This window comes from Propithecus coquereli, unplaced genomic scaffold (genome assembly GCF_000956105.1).
Source record: "Propithecus coquereli isolate 6110/MARCELLA unplaced genomic scaffold, Pcoq_1.0 Scaffold171, whole genome shotgun sequence".
Taxonomy (NCBI): domain Eukaryota; kingdom Metazoa; phylum Chordata; class Mammalia; order Primates; family Indriidae; genus Propithecus; species Propithecus coquereli.
Window position 1 is genome coordinate 4531676 of NW_012141747.1, and position 17620 is coordinate 4549295.

Below are 17620 nucleotides of genomic sequence, written 5' to 3' on the forward strand. Positions count from 1 at the left end.
CTGCACTTTTGTATCTATTTGAAATTTTCATTAAGTTGAAAAAAGAAACTCAATGTAAATATATGATGGTGCAGCTATATATCAGAATATTATGTAGCCATTAAAACAACACTTAGGAAGAATTTTAATGATGTGGTATGAGTAAGAAAATCAGGAAGCCAAGCTGCCTAATACAATATACGTGTTCATGTACACAAAATATTTGCAAAGAAAAAATACTGGAAGGAGATGAAAACATGACCTGTGGTTAACCTGAGATGATGGGGTTATGAGTAGTTTTCATTTTCTGTATTTTCCACACTTTCTATAGTAAACAAGAGAAAAACGTAATTCCCCATAATTTGAGAAAAACTTTTTTTGAAAGAAGGGAACCTCATCTGCATGGTGTAAATTAGTGAAGCATTTGTTCCAGGGATCTGTTCTCCATTAAATTGCTCCAGTCAGTGATTAAATGACCGTGCGGTTACTAACTTGTGTCTGTGGATGTGTGTTTGGCCTGTACTGTCCTGTACTCTGCCCGGGACTCTTCACTGGGGTGTGTGCAAGATGAGGTCACGCCGAAAGCCGTTGTCACCACCACTTAACTCATTGGTAACTTCTGCTCAGCGTGTTTTTAAAACATGAATTTACATCTAATTTCAGTGAGCTGGACATGATTTCCACGAGGGTGATGGACATTAAGCTTCGGGAGGCCGCAGAAGGCCTTGGAGAGGACAGCACAGGTAAGGCCCTGACTCCCCTGGCTCTGGGAAGAGCCTGTGTTTGGTTGTGGGGTAGAGGGAGAAGGGCTGATGGAGCCAGGTCTTTGGGGTTCTCTGTGTGGAGCACGGGGGTTTGGGTCCCAGTGTGCTCAGAAACCCCCAGGGCCCTCACACTGCGACTGACAGCACATCCAAATTATTTAGGGCCACAGGAGGGCAGTGCTTCTTTGCTTCTCTGTCAATCATGGGGACTTTTAACCTCATTTTCCTCATTCCTGGAGGTAACTGTGTCCCCGTGTTTGGTTGACTTGAAAGCAAAGGGAGAAGGACTAAATGGATTCATTTATCATCTAAAAATACTAAACGTATCAGTAGGAGGTTGGGCAAAGTACAGGACGGCCTGATTATCCATAAAAATAATTACATCAAAAGCAAGACTTTGATCCCTCTGTTTTATGACTTTTATTCTCTTTCAGGAGACCTTTGTCATATTCTCTACTGAGCTAAATTTCAGGCCCATGAATCATCATCTCATAATACATTGCTAGAGTTATCCAATTATGTGATTGGTTTACTGTTACCTGAACATAGTGCTATTTACGTCTTGATAGAGTTGTAAAATTGACGTTAAAAAAATTGATCTTACCACAAGGTACTTTTGCCCTAGATTAGCCATTTATATTCCCCTTATTTTGGTAACAAAGGTCTTTAGCTCTCTTGTTTAAAGTCAAATGTCAGTAGTTATTTTCTTTGATATAATTCAGGAGGAACAGCTTCCAATAGTATTAAATCCTAGCTGCTAGCCACTATCTTCAGATACTAATTTCAGCAAAGACTCTATTTCATATATTATAGATAGATTTTTCTTATTATTCTATGTTAGAACCACTTTTCCTCTGTCATATTTCAATGCATACTAAATAAACCCAAATATAAGGTAAGGGTTTTTAGGTTAGCCCAGAGAAAAAATGTACTTTCAAATTTTCTCGTATTATGGGACACTGAATTATTACTTATTTTAAACAAGAAAATACTCTTTGAATAAATATTTCATTAGCCTGAAACAACTTCAATAAATGCTAGTTCTGAATATTTACAAAGGTCAACCTGAAGAATCAGTGTTAGAAAAGAGACACTAAGTATTCTTTTCTCAAATAGTGAGCTTAAGTTATTCAGACCAACCCTCTCCTACTTAAAATTTAAAATTCTAGATAAGAATATTCTTTAAAAGATTTTTAAAAGTAGAAATAATGAGGCCAAAATTGAAAGAAAAACGGTAACCCAGAGAGATAAGTTGAGCATAAAATCTACTTTTGCCCTTAAATCATTTACCAGTCTTGGAAATTCTGCATTTCATTCTTATGTCTTCAGAGGTGGAAAGTAAGAGAGAGGATCAGATATAAAAGTATAGGACCTGTACAGGTAGACTGTCTAATAGAAGATGCTCCCTATGATTAGGTGGGAGCCCAAGGAGCTGCAAAATCTGAGTAAGTGTGAACCAAGAGTAAACCAACCCTTGTGTAGATTTGTAGCTTGAATTTGCATCACTTGGGTAATTCAGAGAACCTCAACCCTTGAACTTGGTTAATAGTGCTATTAGACTGGAAGGAACCCCAGAAACAAGCAATGTTCTATAAAGGAAGGTGCCTTCTATATAGATTTCAAATTATTAGAGAAAATATTTTCAGTACTATGATAAGCGTATAGGCAGTGATAACCAGACATATAAAGCAGCAGGACACCATGAATGAGAACCAACATGCTGTGGGTTGAATTATGTCACCCCAAATTCATATGTTGAAGTCCGCAGCATCTCATGTGACTTTATTTGGAAATTGGATCATTGCAGATGTAATTTGTTAAGATGAGCTCATACTGGGTGGGCTCCTAATCCAATATGACTGGAATCCTTATAGGAAGGGGAAACTTGGACACAGACATGCATACAAGGAGAACACTAAACCACCAGAAGTTAGGGGATAGACACGGAACAGATTTCTCCATCACAGCCCTCAGAAGGAACCAACCATGCCGACAACACCTTAACTTCAGCCTCTTACCCTTGAACTGCGAGACAATACATTTCTGTTGTGTAAGCCACCCAGTGTGTGGTACTTTGTTACAGCAACACTAGTAAACTAATACGCAGCAGAAACCAGAGAAACAGACACACGAGGCATCATATATCAGAATTATCAAATACATGCTATAAAACAACTATGCATACTATGTTTGAAGATAATAAAAAAGTTTCAGAATTTGGAGCATTTCAGATTTGGGATGCTTGACCTGTATTAATAGCAGTCAAGATAAAATTTAAGGCAAAAAATATAACTAGAAAAGGGCCATTTCATAAAAGTTTCAATTCCCCAGCAAGATAATAATTTTACATTTCTATGCATTAACATAATGTCAAAAGTTGTAAAGTAGAAATGACAACTAAATTAAGATAAGTAAGCAAATCTATAGAGTGGGTTATTTTTAACATATCTCTGAGTAATTGGTAGAACAAACATATTAAAAAATCAGTAAAGATATAAAGTATTTGGGCAACACAATGAAGGTCTTATCCTAATTGTAATATATACAACACTGAAGAAAATGCATTATTTTCAGACATACCAGGAACAGTTACAAAAATTGTAATTCATTTGGTAAGCCATAAAGTAAGTCTCAACATTTGAATTGATCCAGATCAGAGTACATTATCTGACCACAATGCAATTAAGCTAGAAGTTAATAACAGGAAGATAGTTAGAGAATCCCCCAACTCCTTAGAAATGAAGACATTCTCTCCTAAATAACCCATAGGTCTAAGAAGGTATTATAATGGAAATCAGAAAATATTTTCAGCCGAACCGTAATGGAAATACTATATTTCACAACATGTAGATGCAGCTAAAACAGATTTAGAGGGAAATGTATTGCTTTAAATATACATATTATAAAAACAGAAAGTCTAAAAATTAATAGCTAAGTGTTCCTCACAAGAAGTTTTTTAAAAAATAGCAAAGTAAATCTGAGGAAAGTAGGAAGGAGGAAAGAATAAAGATAAGAACAGAAATTAAGACAATGTAAAGTAAACATTCAATAGAGAGAATTAACAAAGCCAAACTTTTTAAAGGCAAAGAAAAAAGAGGAGGCACAAATAATTAACATAAGGAATGAGAAAGGAGGTATCACTACAGATGTTACAAATGCTAGAACAATAAAAGGATATTATTAATAACTGCCAGTAAATTTGAAGATTTAGAAAAAGAAAAGTTTCTAGAAAAAATGTTCTGCAGTAAAATAGATTCAAGAAATAGAAAACTGACTACTCCCATAATCATTAAAGAAATTGAACTGCAAAGCCTCCCAGGAAAAGAAATGTAACAGGAACAATGGATGGCTGACTAACCCTTGCCAATGGAACAAACGGCACGATGATTATGCTCTGGGTCTTTGTAGCCACACTTTTACCCGCACAATTAATGCTGTAAGCGGCATCTTTGACTGTCAAGATACTGAGGCTGTATATTTATTCAGGCCTTCAGGGATGCGTGCCGATTTGTTTCCTGGGTAAAAGCCAGATGGTGTCCTGACCAAGTACAGAAAACTCTCAAGAGTCTTTGAAAATAGTAAATACCCCCATAATATCCTGAAATTTAAAAAAAAAGAAAATAAATAAATTTAAAAAAATAGTAAATACTCATTGAGAACCATCTGTTAACATAAACATTTTGTGATTATAAAAGGAAGAAAACTTCCACTAGAAGTTAAGAAATCTTTGCTGTAGAACTAATTTCCCTTTGGAGAGGGGTTCGTTCCACCTAAAATGATGTAGGAATTCCTACTAGAGTAATCCTAAGTAATTCTCCATATGAGGTCACCATCATGCAAACTTTGCAAGGGGGCATTAATGTAAACATAATAGAAAGATCTTATTTTTTCCTAAAGAAATTCAGTTTTTTACATTATTTACTTATCAAACTAATAATTAAAAATTTCTTTAACAAATTTTCAGGGTGTATTAGACAGCATCCTGAATCTAGGCTTCCTTTTACTGTCAGTTCTCATAAATATTCTGAAGGAAAGGAATGAAGTTTGCTGAACTGCTAATGTGAAATCAGGGGATCCTGGGTATGATAGAATTTGTGGGTAAAGATGACATCAGAGAAGCAACGACAAACTGTTAAAAAGTGTTGTAAATTCTAACGGTCAATCTACGAAGCATAGTAGAGTTAGGCTCAGCCTGGCCACACCCTCCCACCCCGGGGATGCCCACTGCTGGCTAACTTTTCTCAACAAGAGGTGTTAGCTTGTCATGCATTAGTGTCCCAGTGAGCCACCTCTTGCCCACGAGGACAATCCTCTGATGTCCGTGGTAGGTGAAGTATTTGAGAATTATTTTTTAAAATAATTTGGGTAGTCACACAGCCTTTGCCCCATCAGGACTTGTATTTTTCACTATGTATGTTTTAGACATTAAAACTTGATTTCACGTGAGAGGAAAGTTGCTTGTTTTGATTCTATGATCATGCTCCAAAGTGTTCAAGGCTCATATATTTAAATATCCTAGATAAACAGAAATCAAGATTTGTTTTCAAGCATGCAAAACTGGTATACCATGTACTTTTGTATAGAAAATGGAGTTTTCAGAAGCAAATGACTGATGCATGGGTAGAACTCTTGCATTCTTTCCTTTATGTGCACATTTCACACATGCACATAAACACGTGCTCTTGCTTATTTATGTGGTGTTTTTAAAAATCTGTACAGGAAAGAAAAAATCGAAATTCAAAACCTTTAAGAAGTTCTTTGGGAAGAAGAAGAGAAAGGAATCTCCTTCGTCCACAGGAAGTAGCACCTGGAAACAAAGTCAGGCGAGGACTGAGGTCATTGCCATCGAGTCAGGGCCGGTGGGCTATGACTCCGAGGATGAGCTGGAGTAAGTTGCCTTTTACATCCCTCGGGCTCGTGTGCTCCAACAGGAAGGGGGCGATGTCTGGGCACAGGAGAACCCGAATACTCCACTTCATTATCACGGTCACTTGCTGGCTTCTGAGCCTCCTTTCCTCCTGGGCAATTCTGTTAAAAGTCCTTCCATACAAGTTGTGTTTTCTGTCTTTTCAAACATAGGGATGTAGAAAGTTGGGGGGGAACATGAGTAGGTACCTGCTGTGTGCTGGGCGCTGTATGTATTTTAAGTCCACAATAATTGTGGGAGAGGAAGTACTATGTGCAAAATAAGCAAAATGAGCAAAATAAGCTTTAGAGAAAATTTGGAACTTGCCCAACTTCCTACAGCTGAAAGTGACAGGCAGGATTAGGATGTAGGCCCTGGTTTAATTTGACTTAAAACTCTTTTGAGGACCTGGATACTGTACTAGAAAAATACATTTCTCTAAACTTGAACGTTGAGCAATCTAATAAGATTTTCACTAGACAGAGAAAGAGGAGGCAAAAAAGGCTTCTTGCTCTTCAGTCTTAGAAAAATCACCCAAAAATATCATTAGGAAGAACAGACCCAATAGGTATGAAAATTTGGGGAGATCTAGTGAAGAAATCCTTATTTTTGTAACTTGCATGTCATCAAAATATAGTTACAATACATATGCTCCAGCTATTGCAGCAGTTATTTCTGTGCCGTTGCTATGCCAGCTTCTACGTTTTCTTTTAAACAACATTGGCCCTTTAATTTGAGGACAAAACTCTTCAGAAAGCATAATATCCTTCGGGTTTGGGGAGCAGACCGGGCTGAGATGGGGTCCCACGCCTTAGCTCCCAATAATGGTGTCCTGTCCCCTTCCCAGCCTGCTCGCCAGTTTTTAAAGGAGTAGCAATTATACTGGCCACTTGGTGGCACCAAATGACTGAAGAGGAGATTGGATTTTTTTTTTCCAGTTTTTTTGTTGCGTTTTGGGTTTTGTATGTGTGTGTGTGTGCGTGTGTGTGTGTGTGTGTGTGTGTGAGTGTGTGCGTGCGTGCGTGCGTGCATACGCATGTGCGTGCTAGCAGGGAGCCTGATAGACTCGCATTGTACCTTGTGAAGCGTGGAAGGGATGTAGACCATGCATGCATTTTCTAGGCAATGCACTCTGAACCCTTGGGGAGCGAGATGTTATTGTAATAATATTACTAATTATTAAATGCCATCACTTAATAAATGCCCCATGGAAGATATAGCACCCACCCCACCCACCCCGTCTCTTGACTACAGCACACAGTTCTGGTGTTGGGGAGACAGGCCTGGGAGTGGCCCCTCCAACCACGGGCAGGAGCCCAGCTGGAGGGACGAACCAGGGTTAAGTGACCTGTTCACTTCTCCATGTCTTCTCTTCATAGGAGCCCACAGAAACAGGGGGACAGTGTCCTGTTTATCTTTGCGTTCCTAGCACCTAGCAGGGAGCTGGCCCTCAGTGACTAGGAGCAGTCTGCTGGGATTGATGCTAGGCAGGCAAGATTGGGGGTGGGGTATGATGAGGCCTGGGAAGTGCAAAGACATTTTTAGAGGGTAGTCCAGAGGAAGAAGTGAGATGGTTAAGGGTACTCTTGGCCCCTGCATAAGTCTGTGGCAACTTCTCATCCATCAAAACAGCTCTAGTCGCTAAAGCGTGTTAGTGCTGCCAAACCACATGGGACCCTGTGTGTTGAAAAGGTGATGCTCATTTATCCTGTCTGTGTCCATGTGACTGTGCTTCTTAAGTCCCTTAAACTATAAGCTTCCCTCCAGCCTCCTCCCTTTGTTTCATGTCATTAATCTGATGGAGGAGCAGGGCTGGTTGCCCTGCAGAATGTCCCACATTCTGAATTTGCTTACTCTTGGTTTGCTAACCCTTTCCTGTATTCCCTCGAGTCCTCGTAAACCGTGAGATGGAGCTAGAGGTTGGATTAGGTGCAGGTTCAGGGTGGTGCTGGTGTTGTCACATCGCGTCACGCTTTCCAGCAGCGGGTTCAGGGTGTCATTGCTATCCCTGCCCCAACCTTCATCAACTGCTTGGTTACTCTGAGATGCAATCTGTGCAGGAAAGTCAGGGTAATGCTTGGTTCTCCTTTTATTGATCCACCCTCAGAGTAATGACCTGGTACCCTAGCAACTTCCGGTAGTGACCAATGAGTTTTGTTTTTTCTTTTCTTTTCCCCCCTTCAGGTATCATTGTGAATACACTGATTTTTATATATTTGATTTGCTTTAATCCATGATAGTCTATATTCACTTTAATGTTCAAATTTCACTTGACCGGCCTTTAAAAAAAATGTTCAAATTGTTCCATTTTAGGCTATTGAGAGTCATTTCAGATTAGCTCCTGGGTTCTTTTGATGTGACCCCATTCATCTTTGAGAGCTTCCTTGCTTTCTTGCACAATGGGAAATCTCAGGTTTATTTTGCACATTTCCTGCCCCAGACCTGGAATCAGCGCTTTCTTCACGGGGCCCTGGTTCCTTCCTTGTCGTGTGAAATGGTTTTTAGAGACCACAGTCTGGTTGCTAGGTGATGATTGCTAGTTGCCTGCCATTGGTCTATATCCTAGACCTTTCCAGAATATAGCTAGGAAATACGTTTTATTTCCCAAGAAAAAAACAAATCATTAATTCATTAATTCCCTGATATTTCAATTAAATTTTAATAAGGCAACACTTTTACTTCTTTGATTCTTTGTGTTTTCTTCTTTCTTACAGGGAAACCTTGGCCCCTTATGATGATAACAAAATTACTTATTTATCCTATCATATATTTATGATAATTTCACTATCCCCTTTCCTACACAGAAGTTATACACTATAAACATTGTTTTGCACTGTCTTTTAATCAGTGTTACTACTAAGGAGACTACACAGTGTAATTTGATATCTTTGCTATTTTTATCACTGTTACTACTAATGTTACGACTGGTACTACTGAGTGCAATTTGATATCTTTGGAGTTTTTGTTGTTGTTCTTAGAATTTATGCTATTCTGGAAGTAGAGTCAAAGTCACTTGAAATCATTCTTTGCTCTGTGTGATCATGCCTACAATCTCATATAGAATTAGGTTTGTTTGTTTCTGTTTTCTAGTTTTAGAGATTGCTTCATTTCCCATTGAGTTTGATTTTATCTTTTAATTATGTAAAACATTTACAGAGTTTCAAAGATAAAATTTTAAATGTAGGTACCTTTGCACCCTGTATCCATATCTAGTTTTTTCTGTCCCCCAAAGGAAACTAATTTTATTCATTTGTTATTTATCCTTCTATTTTTATTCTTAGAAATATAAGCAAACACACGTGTATATTCGTACTCCTTTTTCCCCACACAGAGCAAACACACCATGAACGTTGTTCTGCACCATTTGTTATTTTTTTCCTTAGTGTAATCTGGCAATGCCTGTGTACAGTGTATCTATATCTTCCTCACCCATTCGGTCAGCTGCAGAGTCCTGCATTATATGACATTCCATGTTTTATTCAGTTAGACACCAACTGTGGGACATTTGGGTTGGTTTCCATCTTTTGCTTTTATAAATGTTGCTGTATCGAATGGCCTTGTGCCTGTGGCATTTTGTATTCTTCCCAGTGTATTTTTCTGGAGGCCTCTTCGTGCTCTGCTCCTAGCGACACCCAGAATGAGGTGTGTAGGCAGTAGTTGTGTTTTCTAGAGGGTGTGGCCGAAAGTGTCCACTGTAGGAGGGGACTCCAGGTGCATGTGTGACCTTGGGGTTAAGAGCTACCCTTGGCAGGGAGGGCCTGGCTCTTTCACTTGGCTCGATTCCCTCCCAGAAATGCAAGGACACACCCTTCTGGGAGCCATGCCTTACTGTCGCAGCCTTGGAAGGAGTTTAGGGACGAGGGAGCATCATTAACCGACACAATTTGATCTGCAGTGGGGCAGGGCCACACCTCTGAAACCCAGTGCCCCACAGCGGACAGGATGCCTGGGGAAGGCCGGAGGACGGGGGTGGGGTTGGTGTGCACAAGATGCCGTCTGCGCAGAGGCAGGCTTTCCTTCCCTCGTCATCCAGGCCTCAATCATCTCCTTCCACCTATTGTTCAGGCAGCCACCGCTGCTAGGAAAATCTGATGGCTAATTCCCACATCCTCTCGGGACATTTTGTGAATGTCCTGTGGGTTCAGTTCCAAATCAGATCCTTGAGCTCAGAGCTGGGGAAGGGGCTGGGGTGGTGATGACAGAAGGGCCTGCCACCTCTGCTCCAGGACCTAGGCACAGAGGTAGGGTTGCACGGATGGTGCCGGGTAATAAACAGAGGCCATGGCTTTGCAGATCTGTAGCTCTCATTTCAAACCAGCCATGGATGTGTGTTTTGGACCGTCTTGTGAGGCAGGCAGGCCCTCAGCCTGCTGTGCAAACACAGCCTCCAGCCCACCGAGGAGCTGCGCGTTTGCCCACAAGGCATGGTCTCCCCCTCCCTGGGCATCCGCCACAGGCTTCCTCAGATCCGGGCTCTGCCAGCCCTCCCTCTCTGCAGGCCTGCTGTCTTGGACCTCACACCTTGCCAGACCTTGGTTTTTCCATTAATAAAAAGACCTAAAGAATTCACACAACCTTTAGGTCTCTTAGGAAAATTCCTACCTCTACAATGCTCCTGATATTTGACTGTGGCATTGGACAGTGTGGGGCTAAACTGAAGTCAGGGGCAACCAACAAGCAAACGCAGCAGAGGGTGTGTTGTATGATGTGCTGTTAACCCACCTCCCCCTTTCTCATTCCGAGTCCCCTCGGGGCCAGGAAGAGGCGGAGGTGGGCAGAATCTCACAGCAGCTCTTTCATCCTAGGGAGTCGAGGGGCACGCTGGGTAGCCGGGCCCTCTCACATGACAGTATTTTCATTCCTGAGTCCGGACAGGACCCTGCTCGGCCTGTGCGAGTGTTTTCCCAAGAAAATGTGTGTGATCGGATTAAAGCTCTGCAGGTAAACCTCTCCTCCGCTGTGTCACTTGGTATGTCTGTCAAATATCAATTGAGAAGTGTTTGAATGATTCCTGCTCAGTTTATTTGATATACTGTGAAGTAGAATCACACACACGCGATAACCCTCCCAAGACACACCAAATGAGTTACAACCGGGTCTTGACTCATTCTTCGATGAATGAGCAAGAGATGGCAGCCAGGGAGCTGGTGCGGGCGTGCGTTCAGTTCAGTTCTCTGTGCCATGCAAGGGTGTCCAAGACATTTCCTGAATGAATGAGTTGGATCAAGAGGATTTGTTGATAAATGATAAATGTCGTTGATAAAAATAGGAGCAAATGTTCTTTATTCCAATCTAGTTAAAAATACAGTGTAATGTGAAAATGGGGCCGCCGCCTCCTCCAGGGGTGCTTCCTGCCAAGCGGGGAGAAGATGCTGGCATGAGCTCTGAGGACGACGGGCTGCCCAGGAGCCCCCCGGAGATGTCCCTGCTGCACGACGTGGGTCCTGGCACGACCATAAAGGCAAGTGCAGCCTATCCCACTGCAGGTCACACCCGCCTCTGCCACGGAGGGCGCCAGAGCTCAGGGGACCCTTGTATGTCTCCCTGAGATCTCCATGGGTGGGTGAGGCCGTGCACCCTGTGGCAGGCCAGGTCACTGGCACCTATGGTCAACTCCTGTGCTGTATTTATTTTTCATTCTTGGGGCAGACATTCAGGTCTGGTTAGGAGATGTGGTTTTGGTAACATTTTTTGTGATGGTGACAGGTCTGATACAATCGACTCCATACCTAGTCTTTCCTGTCTGAGCAGATGGCCAGACCCACAGCCCATTTCACAGAAGGGAGAAGGGAAACACCTTTGTGTCTGTCTTCCGTTGTCATGACGATTGGCCGCAGGGAGAAGGGAGTAGCAGACATATAACACTTAATCTGGGCCCTCAAGTCTGAGTCTTATGACCGTGAGAACGAGGTGGTTTAGGGGTAGTAATGTGAGGTATGTTGCTGGCAAACAGGGCAGCAGGGAGGGGTTGACAAGCAGGAGAGGAGTTTATGACCTCAGCGGGGTGGGGTGGAGGAACATACCACCTTGGTAGAATCCAGAGGAGGAGGCTGAGGAATAGAGCTCTGTTTCACGCATTAACAACATAGCTCATGGTGCTGCCGACTTTTAAAATTTTATTTTATTGTGGCAAGAATACTTAGCACCCATACAAGGTAATGGTACATAAATGATAAAAATAGATTATTATTTTTCCCATGTGGACAAGTCTTGCTGTGGGGGTGGATAGAGTTGGAGTTATCTGAGTTATGCTGACACTTGAAAAACAAATAAAGGCCAGAGTTTATTTTTTATAGCCACATACCTGCCCCGTGCATCTTTGGAACACTGTCACCTCTGGCCCGGGCGAGGGGTGTTCGCAGTGAAGTGGGGGGTTCATTGTGAGCCACCGCCTTGCGGATCCTGTGCTGCCCTGAATTATATTCAACAGCCACTTCAACTGGGATGCCTAGAAGCCTCAGCAGATCTAACTTTTGTGCGTAGGTGTGCGTTCCAGAGAGTCACTGATGAACAGGCAGAAGGAGGACTGTGGTCTGGCTAACTTTAAGTAGGACCCAGGCTTGGGGGGCTCACACGAAGCTGGCTAGAGAATTATTCCCTCCAAAATTCTGTTGCAGGTTGAACCTGTCCTTCCTCACTGCAGGAGCCGGGTCTGAAGACAGTGGGCTACCCATGCCTGCTGTCCAGCCTCGAGGAGAAGGGAGGGAGATTGGGAAGGACAGTGTAGTCTGTTTCCTAAACTCCACCGAGCTGACCCTGTACCCCTTAACACCTTGAAATACTCAGGTGTGCCGTTTCAGCATCCCCTTCTTGGGAGCAGATGTGACTTCTGTATTTCTGGGCCACATGGTAGGGAGATGTCTGTTGGGAGCTGCCTTGTTACTCAATGTTGACTGACTCTGCCTCCTCCCATCCCACAGATCCCTGCTTCTCACAGCATCCTGTTCTCTGCCTTTAGCCAGAACAGGCAGGAAGAAGAACAGATAGTTTCTAAACCTGTTCATCGTTAAAGAGCAAGCCCAGCTCCCAACCCGCACAGCACCGGGATGCACAAATTCCGCTCACGTTGGGCCAGGGCTGACCTTGTCTTTCGTGGCTTCCCTCCTGTGGTTACTTTATTTTTTAAAAAATGTTCTGAGATTTTATCAATTATTGGATAATGTGAAAAATCCACTAGCTTCATAGGAAACCAAACTGTGGGTCTTTGAGACTTAAAAAAAAAGGTAATCTTTATCATTGTGGTTTTGAAGAAACAGTGATCACATTTTGAAGCCTCAAAGTTTTTTGTGCACAGTTGGCTGTTTGAGAGGGAAAAACAATAGACCCTTTAAGATGTGCTTATATAACACATGGCATTTGATATAAGGGCAACTTAAATCCCAAAAGGTTGGGATTATGGGCTGTTTAATTTTTTTTTATGTGACGCCTTACACAGGCCTACATACTTGACAGAGAAACTTCAGGTTATTGTGAAAAAAAGTCTTTAGTAGCAAGTATTTGATGATACAGCCAAGGTGACATTTCCTGGCAAAATAAGGTTTTCAGGAAATATGTGGAATTTTTTTTCAAACTTCATTACCACATGAGATAACTACTGACGAAACTTTACCTGGTGATTTTCAAGGTAAAATTACATCTCTCCAGTCATATTCTAGGTTTCCTGCTTAATAGGAAATACTGGGTAGAAGGTGATAAACAAGTCTGTCTTGCTCCTGGGATGAGGGTAGGGAAGGTGGTAGAGAGACCCAGCTCTGGTGACAAAGGGACAAATACACACCCCACCACTATGGAGCAAGGCCCTGGGCAGGTTTGTCACCTCTTGGAATCTGTGTCCTCAGAGGGTTTGGGGGAGGATAAATGAGATCAGGTAGATCAGTCCCTGCCCTTCCAGCAGGGCCAGTGGGCTTCTCAGCACTACCCACGAAAGCTCTGCCCCTGCTTCTTGTCTGATGGCCCTGCCTATCTGTGCCTCCCTCGGCTCCTCCTTGGTGACCAAGCCCCTCTTTTTGAGGACAAACACTGTAAAGCAGCTGTCAACCAGAATCACCCCAGAAACAGCTTCTGAACCCCAGGCCATTTCCTTAGGTCCATTGAGCCACATTCCCCCAACAAAAAGCCACACATTAGACCTAAATCCTCTGCTTCTAGAATCATCCAGAAGCACAGATTGCAGGAAAAATTGGGTGACTAGGAGCAAGCGAAGCAGCTGTGAATGCTCTCTGAATGCTGCCAGCCGGCTCATGAAGACATAAGCCAGCTTCCCGGCCCTGCCCTCCTCCCCAGACCCCACCCCACCCCACGTAATCACATCACTGAGCAAAGACAGAACTGGTGATTCTCTTTGGTCTTGAAGGCATGAGCCCTTCTAGGCCCCCAGAGCTCTCAGAGGAACAGTAGAGACCGAGGTGAGGGTTCTGAGGACAGAGGAGCTGAGTTCCCTTGGGGCGGGGATTGGGAGGTGATCAGCCAAGACAGCTAGCACAGGGTTTGCACATGGGACAGAGGTCACAGAAGTTAAGCTCCATGCCCAGGGCCCCCAGCCTAGGAGCCAGAGTGGGCCTGAGCCCAAGACCCTATGCCCAGGCAGTACAAACGTGGGCGACCCACGCAGAGGAGGAGCAGGGGCTGTTTTTCCTTTGTTGCCTTCAGGGTACTGGATTTATAAAGGGGACCGAAAGCCCACGTTGTCACAAATGATGTAATCATTCTCATCTGTAAAGTCACTGCATTTGTGAAGTGCCTCATCTTGTCTGTTCTCGCAGGTCCTAGGCAGTGAGAAAAAAATTTTTCCAAGTGTTTTGACATTGTTCCCCTAGACTAGGGCAACTGCGTGATTTTTGAAATATACACATTCTGTTTGTGACCTTTAAGGAAGATTGTCTGGGAAAGGTATTGATCTCCCAATCTAAAGCGACTTCCTGCGTCATCAGCTGTAACAGTGGAAGTCAAAGCCACAGGCATAGACGTAGTTGCGGCCAGGAGTCGTGTGGTTTATTTTTAACATAATTTTTCTTGCTTTATTCCTGTAAGTATCTGAGTAGCTAGAAGAGAGCTAAAATAGATTATGTCTACTTCTTACTCATTCTCCCTCTTTTTAGTGATTGTATCCTATCAGTTTAGGGATAAACATATACTTTCATTAGAAAATATGAGGGACCTTTATGTGAACAGGGAAAATAAGTTCTTCTCTGAGGTTGTTCGTTTGCAGGGACAGTACAGTCGCTGTGTTGGAACTCGACTCTCCACTAGTGTCATCTTTCTGGCTCCCCGTCCAGTTTAGCAGAGGCTACTGGGCACCTGTGTGTGAGGTTCCCGGCTGGTAGAAAAGAAACAGCTGTCGGGGACAGCACGTGTGAGGAGACTGTTTTCACGAGGGCTTACTGAACCAGCAGGTGATAAACAAAATTATGTTCTTCAATTGAAATCTAAACTTAATGCTAATATTGAGTGCCAGGCGCAAATAGAAAGCTTTGTTTGTTGTTTGTGTGTTCAGAGATCGCAGAGTTGTACCAAAAGCCCAGCACCTCTCGGTTCTCCCTCTGCACCTTGGCCCTCATCTGGGCTGAACGTGCTCATGGGGGCTGCAGGCTCTATCCTGATGTGTGTCTTTGTAGGAGAGCCCACTTAGACCTCACTCGCTGAAGCTCGCCAAGTTCGGTGGGCAGGTATCTTAGGGTGTGGCCCTCATTCTTCCATGTGACTGCCAGCATCACCTTTCTCCCTTCCCCCCCGGCGACATGATTGCTCTTTGCTGATGGTCACTTCTTCCCTGCTGGGGTATAAACTAGTAAAATAACTATAACTTAACAGATGGTAACTTAAAGCCAGAGTTCTCCAAGAGGTCACATGAGGATACAAAGACCTTCAGCAAGGGACCAGCGCAGCTCCAGAGATGGAATGTGGGGTGGTGGGCTTGGTACATCCTGGGCCCCAGCCCCTAAAATGACACCTCCGGGCCTCCCTCTGTGCTTCCAGAGGCATGACCAGGTGACTCTGCCCTTGGACAGGTCAGATTGGTCTGTTTCATCAGAGAAGGTTCTTCTGGCTGAAGCGCCTGTGCTGGCTGCTGCAGGAGGACGAAGGCAGAGCCATCCTGCCGTGGGAGCCTGAGATGCAGGTTCTCTGCATGGCCTTGGAAAGGAGTGGCAGGCGCCCAGGGCTTGGCCCAGCACTTAAAACTCCCAGCCATTTACCCTCCTCAAGGAGTGTCCTACGTGGACCCCGGTGAGAGGCAAATTGGAAGTGTTTCCGCACACGTAAAGCCCAGGGACAGCGAGGAAAGACAGAGCATGGTGAAAGGAGAGAGCAGTTATGTTGGCTGTACCTGTTTCACATCGTGAAGTTAATGCCTGGTGTGTTCGTTTCTTGTCCCATGAAGGTCTCTTTAGTGTCCTCATCCCGGCCACTGTCTCCAGACCACGCAAGCGACTCCACTGCATCCCTGCGGAACTCAGATGGCAGCCTGGCGCCTGTGGCTGACTTCAGTCATCCTGCGGGATCCTCCTCCTGCCTGGACAACTCCGCAGCGAAGCACAAGCTCCTGGTGAAGCCCCGCAACCAGCGGTCGAGTAAACTGAGGCGGCTGTCGTCGGTAATTGAGTTTTGTTCTCCATGCAGAGGCGGGCCGGGCAGGCTCAGCACCCCCCACCCCTATCCTCCTCTGTCCCCCACAGGGTCTCATGACCCCTCTGAGTACCCCCAGTTGAGGGGACCACGCTGCTGGAGTTGGAGTTGCTCATCTTTTTCAACATGAATCAGATGTATCTCTCCTTTGCAGAAACACTCCATTTATTCATTTATTCCTTCCTTCCTTCCTCACGCACTTTCCAAGAACCTACTATGCATTGTATGCCCGTGACCTTCCCATTGCACTCGGCGTACAGTCCGCACCCCAGGCCTGGCACAGTCAGGCCCTGTCTACCTCTTGGACTTCTCTTACCCTCTTTCTTAATCAGCACTTTGGCCTCCTTTCTGCTTCTGGAGCTCCCCAGGCTGTGTCTGGCCTTGGGCCTTGGGACTGCTGTATCCCTTGCCCCGATGCTCTTCTCCTGGCTGGCTGCTTCTCTGCCTTGGGGTCTCAGCCCAGAGTTCCTCTCCCCAGAGGGGCTCAGCCTGACCACTCGCTTCCTTCAGAGCACTTGCCACACACCGAAGTGACCTTTGTAAACGTATGTGCCCACCGGTTGTTGTCAGTCTCCTTTGAGACTGGCCCAGTTATACTTCCAGCCCCTAGAACAATGCTAGTCACAGAGTTGTTGAATGGATGAATGAACGAACGAATGAGTGAATTAATGAATGAGTGAATGACAGAAGAAGAAGCTGAACCACTGGAGTGAACACCTGCCTTGAGCAAGGACCTACTTAGTAGCATGGGGATCCTGCCTCTGTAAGGACAAACGCCTCTTTGGGTACACTGCCTGGGGACATCACCACCTCACAGTCCTGGAAGCTGAGAAACTGGCTCATGGAAAATTTGGCTTTGTGGTACCAGTGGTTTCAGGGTCCACATAGGGTTGTTACCGTCTCCCCTGCCTGGCCGAGCCCACGGCACCTCAGCCCAGGAGACAGCGAGGAGCAGGTTATGGGGCCAGCCTGGCCAAGGTGAAAAAGATGTTCACAGGCTAATGTCCTCTGTCCTTCCCTCATGACACAAATTGTGGGGTGTTAATGAAGTAGCCAGGACAAAATAGGTGCTTCAGCTGGAGGCAGTGGGCTGGTGGAGGCTGGTGGAGGCAGTGGGCTGCCTCTCAGGATTTCAGGGGCTCCCTGGCCCCCTCTTAGGAACCAAGGTGCTTTCAGATGTTCCCTAACTGCCCCAAGGGTGGGAAAGAGTGGCCATGCTGCACCCTCTGCTGCCTTCTGTGGGTTCTGTGACTGACAGTTTTAAGACATGACCCACATCCTAAAAATGTTTCCACATCAACAGTTTCCTGTAGCAGCAAACGATCAGTGACACGCAATGTTAAGAACC

At 44.4% G+C, this 17620-nt stretch overlaps 1 protein-coding gene across 1 annotated transcript in view; it reads left to right on the forward strand.

Moving 5' to 3' along the window:
* The first annotated feature begins 652 nt into the window (after positions 1-652).
* The window catches only part of KIAA1211L (KIAA1211-like ortholog), a 45320-nt gene continuing 28352 nt past the window's right edge, over positions 653-17620 (forward strand). The window contains exons 1-5 of the mRNA XM_012641873.1: positions 653-722; positions 5463-5631; positions 10455-10590; positions 10946-11110; positions 16028-16240. Of these exons, the coding sequence (XP_012497327.1) occupies positions 653-722; positions 5463-5631; positions 10455-10590; positions 10946-11110; positions 16028-16240 (753 nt within the window). The remainder of the gene's footprint in view (positions 723-5462; positions 5632-10454; positions 10591-10945; positions 11111-16027; positions 16241-17620) is intronic.